A 15150-nucleotide genomic window follows, 5' to 3' on the forward strand; every position below is an offset into this window, starting at 1 on the left:
ACAAGCAAAGAAATAATACTGGACCTGAATTGTGAGTTTTTCAGGGGTGTGTTTTCAATTCTGTTTGATTTATTGTCATAATTATTATTTCACCAGCCTGAACAGTTCTCTGTATTGTTGTGCTTTCACTGATTTTGTTATTTATACAAAAATAATAAATGAACGTTCCTGTAAAGGCGTACAGATGAAACGCCAAAGAATGGTTTGCATTTTCCGTTAGCATCTCTTCTTCATCTCAAGAGTTTGTTTTTTTTCCACAAAAAACTGGCCACATGCTGGTTTTTCACTAATTTGATTTTAAATTGGATTATTAACACATATTTCAGTGAAAACTAATACAGCTTGCTGTATTGTCCTGTGAAACTGAAAAAAAATGCAATATTTGAAGACTCACGCACACACATGCATACGTGCACACACACTAAGGATCTTTATTATAACTTACTGGATTTTCCTCTTGATGGTACTTCAGGTTAAGTTTGAATCTCTGTTGTAGCAAAAAAAAAACAAGTGTAAAATGTGATCAAATAAATTGTGATAGTTGAAACGGTGAGCTGCATGGCCCCCTCTGCAGGTTCATGACGTACTAGATGTGTTTGAGATACAACTTTTTGTCTCATGCACTTTCTGATTCAGTGCAAAGTGCATATTCGATCTAGATTTGCACTTTTTTTTCTATTCTCAAATAAATACATTGCCGGGCGGTGGAAGATGGATGGATGCAGTGCTGGTTGCAGTGGGGCACGAGGCGAAGCAGCAAAACACCGCAGTGTTTATGTTGTTATGGGAAGTGTAAAGCAGAAGCGTCGTCTATTGGCATGATTTAGCTTCACTCTGCAAATCCTATGCAAACAACACGAAGCTCAGCTGTTAAGTCATTGTTTCAGTTGTTTTTGTTTCCTATCATGGCTAGTTAAGAGAAATACTTGGAGAAATGTTTATTATAGTAATGTTAATATCATAGTGCTTTGCAAACAAAGTTTCTGAAGTCCTCTCTGTTTTCCTTTTCTTTTTCTTGATGCATATGAGTAAGCAGCTTTTCATAAAAGTTACTAAACTGGAACAGCTTTTGCATTTCATTCATATTTCTAGAGGGAAATCGTCTCTCATGCTGGTTCCGTTGAGGAGCTCTTCACACAGAGGAGCTCTATGCTGTGTTTATACTGTACATACATTTAGTTATCAATGTGTGCTTGTTTGTGTGTGCGTCGGGGTTTCCTCCTGCTGAGATCCATGCTAGAGATAACACTGGGAGCATTGTAGACGTCGGCTTATTTTCTGACTGACTTAACGGTCGTAACCGAATCATCGCGCCGCCACACAGAAAGCATTCACCACTCGGATGGTCTTGCCTCAACTTTAAATCAGCAAACATTTCATCAAATTACGCCTGGGCTGAATGAGTCAATATTTAGTTCCATTAGGGATCTCCTTCACAGGTAAATATTGGGAGAATTAGTTCGTGTTGTTTTAGTTTGAATGGGAATGGTTGTGTAAATGTTCAGGGCCTCGGAATCAGCTTCAGACTGCAGCGACAGCGAACCGACTCCCAACAAGCTATAACTCTTCTCCCTTCAAATATAATTTTCCGTTTTGAAATGATGTGAATGCCCTACTTAGCCCGCACTTAAATCTACGGTTTATTTTTGGAGGAATGTTTGGTTACTCGATCAATCATAATACGCCAGCCCGCAGCTCTCACGGACCCTGTATTGATGATTAATTACAATAAGCTTCCTGTAAAAATCAACACCCACTATTCAGTGAGCAGTCACGTCTTTTACAGGCCGCTGTTGTTTACCAGTGGCTCAATGAGAACAATGTGTTTCTTCTGCGACAGTTTGCTGTCGTCAGCAAAGAAAGAACCGTTTATCGCTGATTGATGGAAGCTCCTTAGGCTCCCAATAAAATCGACTCTGAGAAAAATCCCTCCACAGTTGCACAATTTCAACTCTCCTCTTCTAAAGTCCTCTAATGCCTTTTCTTGTGTTTTGCAGCTACATGACTGACGGAGGTTTGGGCCTCTACACTCGGCGCCTGAACCGCCTCCCCGACAGCATGACTGCCGTCCGAGAGACGCTGCATCGGAATGCATCGTCGGGACAGGGAGATGCTGACAGGTAGGCAGGGAAGATCCTACCCTTCTCTCTTTACTCCCATTTTACACTTATTTTGAACACAATAATCAATCTTAGGAGTAGCTTTGTGTTGCGTTGTTGAAATTTGAACCACCTATCGAAGGTGATGTTCAAGCAACAAGGTAGAAATCAGAGTGATCAGGTGTCATCTTTTTGTCATATGTTGGTGTAAATGCCTTTTTGGTCAGTCTCCTGCTGTGGAAAGTTGAGTTTTATGTTGATCTTACAAGGGGTGTATTAAACTGATGCGGTTTAGGGGTTTGGTGACAGTTGTGGCATCAATGGAAACATCTCTAAATAATGTTATGAAGCTATTATCTGGAGCGTACATAAGGTGCACTTGAGAGAGAATCTCACCAATCCATCCCTTCTTGTGCACGCAGGGGTTTTCTCCAGTTTCCTCTCACATTCTGAAAACATATGTTTAAAGTTAATCACTGCTTTTGAATTCCCTGTATGCATGCATGAGAGTGTGTGTGATTGTCTCTTCCTCGCTTTTGTTTTTGCGTTGTGATGACCGCTGACCTGTTCAGGGTGCATCCGCTCCGCCCTGATTCCGTAATCCCAACTTCACATGTGTGGGTGGTAAAACCTGACATGTGAAGATAGCTTTAATTACCACATCTGGGGTGAAATTGTAGTTTTACTCGAGGTACTGAAAAAAAAAAAAAGGTAGATCTGAAAAGCAAATGGAGATCTACTACTTGATAACCTTTATAACTTTAATAGGATGTGACAATCTGGAAGGAAAAGACAACAAAAAAACATCCTGATGCAGTCAGCTGCATTAACATACAGTCAGGATTTCAGTATGTTTTTCTCATCCGAGACGTTCGCCGGCTCCCTTCGCTCAGACTTACACCGCAACACAGGATCGCTGAGCTCTGTGAAATAACCCACGCCGCTGCTGGGCTTTTTTTCCTCTTCCATTTCAGAGGATATTTAATCCACCACTGAGAAAAGTGAGTGATCGTTTGTGTATCTGTCGGACTCTGTGGAACATGTCGTTTCCGAGGGGGTGATTCGGTGCGACGCTGCCGTCTTTGTCCTGTCACAGAGCTGCAGACGGATTTGGTTCCTGGCGAGCTGACAGATGGAAATGGATGAAGGCCGAGTCGAGCCGAGCCCCCCGCCATGTAGCGAGAGAATGATGGGGGGTGGAAGTCAGAGCGGAGGGGGAGGGAATCCGCTTGATTTGAACGTGGATGTCATTAAATTAAAGGGACAAACTGGATCAAACAAGACCAGCCACAGTTGATAAACAGCTGATATTAGTTTATGTTTTATTCTGTAGAGTTGTGCTCAGTGTTTAATATTTGTGAGAAAAACGGAGTGTTGAAGCAGAGGGTGTCTTGCAGTCGTTTGCAGTGCTTCAAGCAGTCTTTATCACTAAATCCTCAGGTGTGGCTAATTTCCTGTCTTCCAGGCCTTTTGACCTTTGACTTTCTTGAGCCTTTTACCCAGCACACACACACACACACACACACACACACACACACACACACACACACACACACACACACACACACCGAAGCCCTTCAGTGGAGCTGAGCACAAGCCGTCCTTCTCCTCACCTTTCATCTCGGCGTTTCCCTCCTCTCCTCACAGGCAGACCCCTCACCTCTCCCTTTCTTCCTGCAGGTTGTTTTGATTAGAGAGCTCTGCAACTAGAAAGCAATTAAATGATAAATGTTGGGGGGGGGGGGGGGGGGGGATTTCTCCCTTCTTTTCCATTTGATTTTGAGCTTTCATGTTTCCTTGTGAGGTCTAATCGACCCGAGGAGGGAGAAACTTCTCATTTCTTCTTTCATGATCTTCAGAAGGTTTAATCTTCAGCTTCATGAGATTAGAGAGAAGGACAGAAAACGAGTTTAAGAACGAGGAGGAGATGAGGTGAATCCCCTCCTCCCAACCACACCTCCTCCCCCCTGAAGGAATGTCTGATAAATATGCTTACTGCCTTTACTTTGGGATTAATTATGGCTGTTGGGGAGGGAGCGTGTAAAAATACATTAGCATAATAAACCGAAACTCATGACGCCGCGAGGCAAAGCAGGTTGATTAGTTTTTTTCATGTTAAAAGATGCTGTTAATTTAATGCATGAAAGGAAGGGTTAATGGTGCAGCTCGGACAGGTGGAGGGGAGTGCTCAGACACACATTCTGTGATCTGTGCCTGTCGGAGCTCAGAGGAGTGCGAGTTCAGTGTTTGTTCACCGGGTATGTGACCTATTTATACACCTCCAACACTTTGTGCATCTCCTGGTTTGTAAGGCAGCAGCAGAGCGTCCCGGCGAAGGTGGGAAGGTGGGGGGTTCGGGGTCAGGAGTTGCCATGGCAGTGGGGGAAAAAGACCTTGTGACCCCTGTACGAGGAGGTCATGAGCTTCAAAGGGTTGAGGTTCACAGTTAAGAGCATTTTAAAAAAAACTAACTTTAAGCCTTCCTGCTTAAATTGTCCAAATCAAACTCAACCAGGACTAATACAGAGTAAAAGATGCAGGACAACACAGATTATCAGAGAACGCACAACGTGGACCACATTACGACTGATGTCTCTGCTGCAGAAACGAGTTCCACCAGCTGTCAGTCGTATGCAAAGCAGAGCAAAGTGGTGGAAAATGAATCACCGGGCAACAGGACCTGCGAAGCTGAGGACATCAGAAGAAACAATGGAGACCAGAGTCCCCCGTGTGTGCGAGCATGCTTATCCCCGTCATTTATCTCTGTGGCCGGAGAGAGAGGAAGCAATCTATAATGGTCTGTCTTCTCGCTTGAATCCTCTTTGTTAGGGCAGACAAAGGAAAGAGGTCTTTGTGGTGTGAAACTGCAGCAGCGGAGAGTGTAATGCCCCCCCCCCCCCCCCCCCCCCCCCCCCCCCCGTCCTTATCCCTCCGTACTTCTTCCAGAGATATCATTCCTTTATCCCAAATGAGGCCATGATACAAAGAAGAAACAGGAGCAGAACCACACCGACGACTCAGCAGGAGACTGATAGCTGGAGCTCCCACATGAATCAGTATAATGAGGTTGAAGGATCCCGCTGAATGTACGGACTCCGACGGCAGGGCCGTTTCTTTTGTTCTCCCATCATCTGCACAAATTAAGAAAACAGGTAGTCTGTTTGGAAGGAAAAAGGTTCAGTCACAAATAAAGAACTGAGCAGCCACTGCTGGTCGACAGAGTGATGTTGGCGATTAAAAGATCGTCTGAGGATCCTGCTAAACAATGTGAGAGCACTATTTAATGCCAGTATGATTACAAAGAGAACAAAGGGGGAATGGTCGGAAATTGATTTACATTTTTACAACCCAGTTGTGTGAAATGTGGTGGAACACAGAATTAAGAAACACCCTCGAGCGCAGGAGGAATTATAAAGCATTTGAGTTAGTAATTTGGGAATTGAAAAGGAGAAAATGTATCATGAAATTACTCTGTTATTAGATTTTTTTTTGAGTTTTTTTTAATCAACATTACTAAATAAATGAAGAAAAGAAACTCGAGAAAATGCTGTTTTTCCATGCCATCGTGTTTACAGGGTCATGTATTGTATGATGGGTAATATTTGGCAGAAACAATAAATGAATTAATGAAGTTTAGAGGATTTTTTTTCCCCCATCACTGCATTGATGAGTATTTTTAAGCACCAAATGCAATTACCCTCCAGTTTTAGCGCATATTGTGCATTCAGTAATAGATAGATAGACCAATGCATTCATGCACTCATCCAATCACAATGCAAGCATTCTACTACGGAGACAATGATCTCAAGTAACCCACTGGAGCCAAACTGTTTTTATTACTTATTTAGCTGCTTTACTGGCATCAAGTTTTGTTTTCACTTACAAGAGAAAACACAGAGCTTTTGTTCTGGACAAAACGTTAAACCAGTGGTCATGACTCAGCCTGTCAGCCCCTAATACCTCATCCTAACCGACTCGTTACATTTTAATCGTACAGAGACGGTCTTTTGTGAGCTGCTTTGCGTCGTCTTTGTGTCTCACAGGTATTATGCAAATAAACAAGAATAAACTTGCTCCCTGTGTAAACTGATCAGGACCAGATTCTTGAGTCCATGTTCAGACCAGTGTTAGTACGGTTTAGAAATCCGACTCACTCATTCCGATATTCCTGCCCAGGATGAGCTTGATTTGGCTGTTTCCACTGAGTAATTCTTTGGCCAATCAAACGCACACAAGTCTGCATTCCTGCCGCATCAGTTTGCAGTGTGAACTGTGTCATGCGTCTGTGAAAACTCTCCTGAGGGGTAAACTCTCTTCTTTATTGATAAATGTGTTTTTGTTTTGCATTTGGTGAACTCCGATTGCTCCTAGAAATGACCTCATTGAATTATATCTCAATGGTTTACTGCCTCAGTGACCTCTGATGTGGGTTCATTGTGGATATTTGTGTGTGTGTGTGTGTGTGTGTGTGTGTGTGGGTGTGTGTGTGTGTGTGTGTGTGCGTGTCTCAGTGCAACTTTGATGATTTGAAGGTTCTCACTGTGGGGGTGCAGTTCTACCTGGAAAGGAGATAAAACACACACACACACACATACACACACACACACAGAGCCCCAATATGCTGCCTCTCCTGTCTGGGCTTGAGCAGCTCCTCATTTGGCCTCAGGTAGAGGAAGAGAGAGATTCACCTTCCCTTATCGACGTTTCTCCCTCAGCTACCAACAACACCTGGCCCTCCACGTGTTTCTGCGCTCCCCCCGCTGCCTCCCACCCCACCTCCACCTGCTCCCTGCTTCAGCTGGGTGAATGTTGTGGTTTTGCCTCGGGGCTCTCGCTGTAATAATAATTGCCGGATCAGTGTCGTCGCCTCCTTCTGCTCTGTCTGTTCCGAGCTTTCATGAGCCAGCGGTTCTGTTAGCCGTAGAACCGGGAGTTTATTTGCAATATAATTACAGGCGCAGCTTCAGCTTTACTTTCACATCACTGCTGAAGAAAAAAAAAAAAATCTTTCTCTGATCACACCCAAGTGGTCCTTCCTTTTGGCCGACGGCAGCTGCTGTTTCAGGTCTTTTTTAACTCCAGCCCCTCGGTCTGGTGTGTGTGGGTGTCGGACCTCGGCTCCTCTCTGAAATACCACGAGTGTTTGGTTAATGATGGCAGGAGGGCGCAGGTCAGGCCAGTGTTAGGTTACCAGGATAAGTGACACCAGAGGGAATGATGAGCCGCATAAATCATCCGTTGCTGATGAAGTGTGCTTTGCATTTTTGGTCAATCTTTTTCTTGGATGTAGAAGTTACTTGAAAGAGTATAAAAATTAAGTTAATTCCACAAGAATATATATGCAGGTTTTTCTTCATTAGTTTGCCTAACTGTACCTTTGTGCATTTGTTGGCCAAGGTAAACGGAATGTCACATTTCAAGTAAAAAACTTGAGAGAAAGCATCAGCCACACTTTCCATTTGTATGAATTGTACCTCGAAATTTTCTCATATGAAGATAACCAGGAGCAAAGGGTGTTTAGAAATACATAGATTTTATACTTCCTTTTCCTTTGTCTCCTCAATCTTTATCTTCTGCTGTCAAACAGAAATATTCAGTCCAGCTGAGAGCTTTTCTGCAGATTTCCAGACTCTCACTCAGCCTTTGACTCCACTGGAATACTAAATGCTGGAACTGCCTCCGAGCAGTTTTCATGTTGAAAACAGCATTCTGTTGTGTCCCAGTGGTGTCTGCGCACACGAGTGTGTTCGCGCCGAAGCCAGGCTCGGTGGGGCTCGTGGGATTTGTCTGAATCTGCAGCAGTTCGATTCCATGTGTAAGGTCAAATTCAGCTAATGACGCCCTCACTCACTCCAGCTGTTATAGGATACTCTTCCTCCCACTCTGCCGCAATTTACAATCACCGCTGCCTTTATTTCCTTGGAAAAAAAGAAAGAGAGAAAAAAAAAAGGGGTCTTAAAGTCAAGAGATATGAGAGCTTGTGGCTTCAGTTTTTGAGTTGTAGGAATACATTTGTCTTGAGGGTCTTAATTTACATTAAAGAAACAAAAACAACAACAAAAAAAGTTAGTTATGGAGAAATTTGTGTTTTAGAACAGATAGATGGGAAGAGAAATGGTAAGAGACGGAGTCCTGAGAGAAAATCAGTTTTGGTTACTATGGTTTCTGTGCCCGCAGGCCACTGCCCCATGGGCTTCATGCAAACACACCTGCAGCACCTCAGCCACACCTCCAGCGGCTGTAAACACACTCAAATTAATCCATTCACTGTTTTATGACCAACTCTGTGCCTCAAAGTGGCACAGCTCTCCTCTCAGGATCTTCAAGCTTTCCATTCACTTATATATTATTTGTTTAGGGCGGGATGTGTTTTTCGTCTTGCTTCAGTTTATTTGCCTTATTGCTCAGCTGAAAGCAATGAGATGTAGTAACGACCCACAGAGAGAGAAAAGCTTGATATGAGGCGCAGACTGCAGCCAGATTGAAAGCGAGGACGTCTGTAAATATATGAGGCTCATCCAGCTGGACTGGCCAACGGTCAGCGGCTCGGCCCACGGCTCTGCTCCCCGAACCAGGCCGCTGGTGTAAACAGTAGATATATAAAGTAGAGCAAAAGACCAGAGCCTTGGACTTTGATTCATCAAGCGGTTTGTGGGACCAACTTCTGAGGGTAAGTTTTTAAAGCTCCATACCTCCTCTGAATGATATTTTCCATAAGTTGCTGCTTCTAAATATGAAGTTGATGATTTCAGAAGAACTGAAGAAGAAGGGAAGTTAGAATGCAGGCTTGAAGTGTGCTGTAGACATTATTGTGTTCCATATTGCTTCATCAGGGTTATCATTCACGAAACACATTAGGATATTTATGGTTGGAATCTTTAAATTCTAACCAAAAAAAACAAACAAAAAAAAAAAACAGTTTCTAGCTTTTGTTGAAGGGAATCCCATGTTTATGAGTTGAAGATAATGCTCACTTGCATATTTATTTTGGAAAAGTCTATATTACTGTTGTTTGGGTTTGAGAAACAAGTCCCATTGAAAGAACCCTGTAATTGAATTCAGTGTGGATCAATCATCCCTTCATATTACATGACACATTTCCAGAAATATCACATTAGCACAGTGGCACCAGATCATTACTGTGGAAATTGAATTATTTCAGCATCTGACTCTTGAAGACACCAATATTTAGTTGTTTTTCCATGTTTCCCAACAGTTGAAGGATGCTGTAGACATTAAGTCTTTTAGTGTGACTACAGATGAGATGACAGTATCAGCAAAACCTGAGTGGATCAATACTAACTCAATAAATGAAAGTTTTTATCTCCTTTAGATGGATCGTCTTCAGGAGACAATACCAAAGCAGATGACTGTTTTAAAGGACAAAACCCCTTTCCTCTCAAAAGTCTCATAAGTTGCTTTGCTCTAGCACACATTCAAAGATAGAAATTACAGCCATGTGTTTCATTCTAGCACTGGAGTGATAATGGCTTGGTTTGTGTGCACTGTGTATTTGTGTCGTGTATCTGCACAAATGTGACAAATTCCATGTTTGTCCTGGGAGTCTTTTAAAGTTTTACCCTCTTTTGCAGGAGTGGATGTAGCGTTGTGGAGTCGTGTGGCCGTGTCGAATGCGTGTCAAGAGTTACTGTTTTGTTGTGTTAGTGTGTGTGTGTGTTTTCTTATAAGTTTTTTTTTTTTTTTTAAATGGTGATCCGGGTCAGTCGGTCGAATCTAAAGAAGCTCCTGTTTACACATCAAACACACGAACAAAGGGTGAAGTCAAACAGAGTCTGTGTGAAAGAGAGTGAGCCAAAGCGATCTAAATGCAGTGGAGAATTTTCTGAGATGGCAAATGTTTTTCCAAGACCAGACACGGGACAGAGAGGGACACATTCCTGTCGTGACGTCCAGTTTCTCCTGTCCCTCCTCGGCACTGTGCAGATAACTGCTGCACACTCGCAGCGTGTCTCGACTCCATCCAGGACGGACCAGAGCATCTGCTGATTCTTCTGTCATGTTCACACTGCACCCATTTTATGCATATGACCCTGGCTTATTTCACTTGTTTTATTTGCTTCACTTTTTCTATCTTTGTAATGAGCATATAATGAAAGCAGTCTATCCAAACAAACAGGCACGTTAGTGAAATTTCCGTTCACTTACCTACAAGCGTACTTACAATAGATCCATTCTGAAATTTTCTGATCTTCTAGGTAAAGAACAGCTGTTAGTTCACAAACTGTTATGAGGCATCATGACTGTTGTCTGCGACACAAACTGGCAAAACAACTTTCCAAACCAGGGAAGCGTCTGACGTTGTACTTTCCCGTTGTGCCAGGTGTTTTCTGTTTCCAACACAAAGAGCCTAGTTTGCTTTAAAAAGTGATGGGTTTGTCTATAAGTGTAGTCTGTGTTCAGTATTTTAGTGAACTACGTTCACTATATCTTTGAAATGTGTCAAATAAGAGCAAAAATGAAAAATAGTGGACTTATTTTGTGAAATGCAAACTTATTGAGGGCAAGCCCTTAAATCTGGTGTTTCATCACTCTGTTGAATCCAATCAATCACATTTTACCAATTGATTCCTTCTGCATTTCTGAATAATATGTATGATTTAAAATGTGTTTGCGCCATGAGCAAGGTGCAATTGTTTGGACCCAGTAAATGTTTTCGGTGCAGAGGAAAGGTTCCCAACCTGAGGTGCAGGACCCCGTTGGCAGTGGCACCAAAGATTACAGAGGAAGCCGAGACTTGGTCTGCCCTGATGTTGTCAAAATTATATTTGCACAGATCAAAGAACACTATAATAATACACGTTTCTGGAGTCTGCAGCAGACATGTGAAACTGGCCGTTCTTTCCATTTTCATTTTTGAAGGCTCCTGCTTTTTTGTTTACTGGTGATAATGAATGTGACTTCACTGTAATGTTCAAAAGGTCTGCATGTTATTTAGAGTCTGTAAGGATAAAAGAGAGGAAGGAACTGACAGAGAATCATTCATCTGAAGGACATCAATGAAATGAGCATCTTTCTTCAGCATTCATTGATAGAAACATTTTATATGGCTTTGAATTGCTGATGTGTTGGCAGTTAAGCCAGAGCATTAGCTCTGTTTTCACCTGTCAGCTCGTCCATGATGTTATCCGTGTCTCGCAAACCCCGAAGGGTTGTCAGTCAGAGTCCTTCCGTCGTCCTCCCACGCCGGTCTGCCGGTGCGGTCGGGGACGGAGACGTGGGGTTATGTGATCCAGCTGCAGCGTGAGGACCAGCAGTCACCCCTCAAACACAGGAAATCCCCTTACTTCTGCTTCACGGCTCTGTTTGTGGCCGCATGTCTGTGTGTACATTTCTGTGGCGCAGCTCCTGTGTGCATGTGCCAGAGCCGGGCGGGTGTTGTCAGGATGGGGAGACGGAGGTGGGGGTTACAGTGCTGCGGGCCTGACCGGCGAACCAACCGACCAGAGTCCCGAGGGACAGGCACAAGAAAAGTTTAAACAAACACAACCACAGTCATTTTCTCAGGACACTTCCAGGCACTCCTATTGGCCGGCCCATGAGGGAGCCCTAGTTTCTCATTGGAGCTCCTGCTTCCCTCTCTCTGCTTTTCTCTTTAAGAAACGTTTCAGAGGTTTGGCCTCTGAACTCTGACCCCTTTGGGGAAAGCAGAAAGCTTTCCAAAAGGACCTGGCAAGAGGCGAGATTATTCTTTGGAATGTCTTGATTTCGGTCACTTTTCTTCGTCTGCTGCTGTGCTTTTTCCACAGGCCTTTCACCCCGGTTAGTTACACACAAGTCACATCTTTTGTCATTTTTATGAATAGCAAACTTGCACCTGAAGTTCAGTTGCAGTTTATTTCCGATCAAGTCACCGCTGTGAGACAAGCAGAATCTCGCCGGCAACAGAAGGAGAGCGCTTGAAGTCCCCGATGTCTGGGTATTACAGGAGGTTAAGTGAGGAGAATGTGTGGTTTTTTTATGATTTCTGATGTGAAATGCACTTCCCATCTTCCCCTCAGAGCGACGTTGTATTAGATGCTGACCTTGCGGCCCGTTTGGCACCACTCTCTCCGAGGGGCAGCCCGTGGCTAATGTCTCCGTCTCCTGTGATTGGCCTTAAAGAGCTTGGCGGTTGGTAACTGGTGGGTTGCGCTGCCAGCGGGAGGCTGTGGGCTGGGCCACGCCGCTTGGCCTGATCTCTAATTAGCACTGGCTTGTCAGCTGGTCAGGGTGGATCTGTCTGGGAAATTGCAGTCTTGCTCTTGCAGACACAGACACACACTCCGAAGCTGGGAAACGCACAGCGGGGCAGTGCTGGGACGAGAGACTGAGGGATCGTCTGTTAGCTCCGTCTGCGATCGTGCGGCTTTAACTTGTGTCGCCGCTCAGTTCTTGTTGAGCCCGAGTGGCTTATTTGGGGCTCGGGGTGTGTTTGTGTGTGTTTTCAGCCCTCACTATCAGGGGTGCGACTGCAGCAGTGAAGTGGTTAACCGTCCCGGGGGAGGCTCATGTTACCAGCAGTAGGGCAGGTCCTTCCCTCGTCTCCCCCTCCGGTTTCTCTCTGTGTTCGTCCAGAGAGAGACTGAACAGCGCCCGAGGGATGAAGCATCAGTGCAACCAGTGACAAAGGAGCTGCATCTAGGAACAGTGCCAGGCCGAGAGAGCAAGTGAGAGAGAGGGAGGGAGAGAGAGAGACAGAGACAGAGAGACATTTGACTGCGTGAACTCTCCCAGCGGCATGGAGTCATGAAGCTCTCTGTCCAGCTTGGCATTTTCCCGCAGCGCTCTGGTTCCCACTGCAACGCGTGCACCCTGAACAGGTAGACACAAATGTGTGCGTGCTTGTGTGTGTGTGTGTGTGTGTGTGTGTGTGTGTGTGTGTGTGTGTGTAATTATGCGTGTTTGTGTATAGGCCTCTAAAAGTAACTTTTCACCAACGCTTTGATTTCTGAGAAAATGTTGGGTTATAGATATCATTTTGTCCCGCTGTCCACTTATTTATAATTCCTTTCTGTGCATTTTTGTCTGTGTGTGGGAATTTCCCCCGTGGCTGCAGAGATGACTTGCAACACTTGCGGTCATGTTCAGTCCCTGAGCACCTCTTCACGGATGCTTTCAAATCTGAAAGCAGTGCCTCCGTACGGCTCGTGCTTGATTTATTCTTCTGATGAATTAACAGGAAAGTCATCTTTTCTACTCAATTTCTGTTTGTCAGCTTGTTAGTGAGGCTGCTCACTGAGCAGCAAATCTATTTCACTTGAAGTCTGCCAGGAACCAGCTGATTGGGTTTTGGTGGTAATCTAAATCTGGGATTTTTGCCATTGGAGGTTCTTTGTTTTTGTTGTGTGTTCGTGCATTGCTGGGAAACATTCAGGACTTCCAGCTTGGGTATCCAACCGCGTGACTTGCTGTTTTGTGGAAAAATGAAATCTGAAAGATGACAAATGAATGGAAGCTGATATAAATGAACGCCTTTGTGTTGAACCAAAAAGCTGTCAAGTAATGAATGCTGGCACTTTCTGTCCAAACTCATTTAATTAAGCAAAACAAAGTTTTTGTGTGGGCCCTTATGCTCAGGCAGTGTTGCAGAATTGCTAAGTTTAGCTTATTATTTGGTCAAGTGATAACATTCTTCTTGAAAAGCACATTTATGGTACTCAAACTATCAACTTTTTTTTCACATCCAGTACTTTATTTCAGACTAAATTATAAATTCAAGCTGGTTGATATAGAATTTTACCCCTTCTCCTTTCATTTAAAACAAAGGTAAATACCTGTGAATTGGTAAACATTAACTAATTAGGAAGATTTTGCAGCCAATCCTTTTGTGCGTCGCTTTTATGCATCATGATCATTATCCAGACTTTACCAAAGTCCAGAGTGGGTGTGTGTTTCTGTGTGCCACTGGTGGGGACTTCATCCTGATTGCTTTCTTAACTAGATTGACACAAATAGGCGTTCCCGCAGTGGGAAAGCATTGGACTTTCAGCTGAAGACATGCTGGATTAGGGTTACACAAGTAGCCTGGAAGGTGTGCACGCATGAGCTCCTTTAGTTTGTGGGGCTTGAAAAATGTGAGCGCGACACTTCTGAAGTCCAACTGACCTTTAGGGGCCCAGAGAGCAGGACCCCTCACTGGGTCGCTCGTATTCCAGGGTAAAGATTTCATACCCTGGAGTAGTAATACTGGTGTTACCAGTTAGCGTCAGGCACTCGGCTAAAGCTAAAGACAATCATTAGACTGGGGAAACGGTTAATTCAAGGGGAAGGTCCCTCAGAGAGGGTGTGTGCATCTGTGTGTGTCTTCAGCTTGAGCCAACTATGCGTTCGCCATCATCCTCAGCCTCCCCCTGTCCTTTCAGAGTCGTGTTTGCCAACTGGCTGAGCTTCCTGTCTCCTGCAGACTCCAGCCGGATGCGTGCACGCGCACACGCACGCATATTTACAAATATCCAGCATTAACTCCCGGCGCGTTTACTCTGTTCAGATGGCTCTGTTTGAACAGCGCACTCAACACACACACACACAGACACACACACCATGATGTCACCCCCTCCTACGATCCTTTGTTCAAATGATAGACAACCCCATTCATCTTTTTTGTGTATGTGTGTGTCCATTTGTGTGTGTCCCCCATGTTGAAGTCAGTTTAGCTGAAAAGAAGAAAGAAGCAAATTGCCAAGTTTCTGTTGTTGGCAGATATTATTTTCCTTTAGTGCCAAAGTTAATAGATTCAGTTTTACTTCTGTTCAGTCAGGCAGGTTTTCTCCATTTCTTAAGACAATTGTAGAGTGTTTTCCTACATGTAGCAACAACTGGATGCATAAGCACGCAGGGGTCTGGGTGGGTTTTGCGGGATTAAAAAGGACTTCTTTAAAAGATGAGAAACCTCCTCGCTCCGCTTGAAAGCATCGCTGTGTCTGAAAAGTTTGACTCGCTGTCTGTGAGCGGTGTTGTAATTGTGGGATTTGAAGCATCACGCTTTGCTCTTGTGTCTCCAGGCTCTGCTGACTGTCTCTAGAGGGAATTTAGTGTTTGCCTCTTCAAAGAG

The 15150-nt window shown here is 44.1% G+C and overlaps 1 protein-coding gene across 1 annotated transcript in view; it reads left to right on the top strand.

The window, feature by feature from the left end:
* The window catches only part of nav2a (neuron navigator 2a), a 111909-nt gene that overhangs the window by 61487 nt on the left and 35272 nt on the right, over positions 1 to 15150 (top strand). Inside the window, exon 12 of the mRNA XM_030096689.1 lies at positions 1998 to 2120. Within this exon, the coding sequence (XP_029952549.1) occupies positions 1998 to 2120 (123 nt within the window). The remainder of the gene's footprint in view (positions 1 to 1997; positions 2121 to 15150) is intronic.

The sequence above is a fragment of the Salarias fasciatus genome, chromosome 1 (assembly GCF_902148845.1).
Source record: "Salarias fasciatus chromosome 1, fSalaFa1.1, whole genome shotgun sequence".
Classification (NCBI taxonomy): Eukaryota; Metazoa; Chordata; class Actinopteri; order Blenniiformes; family Blenniidae; genus Salarias; species Salarias fasciatus.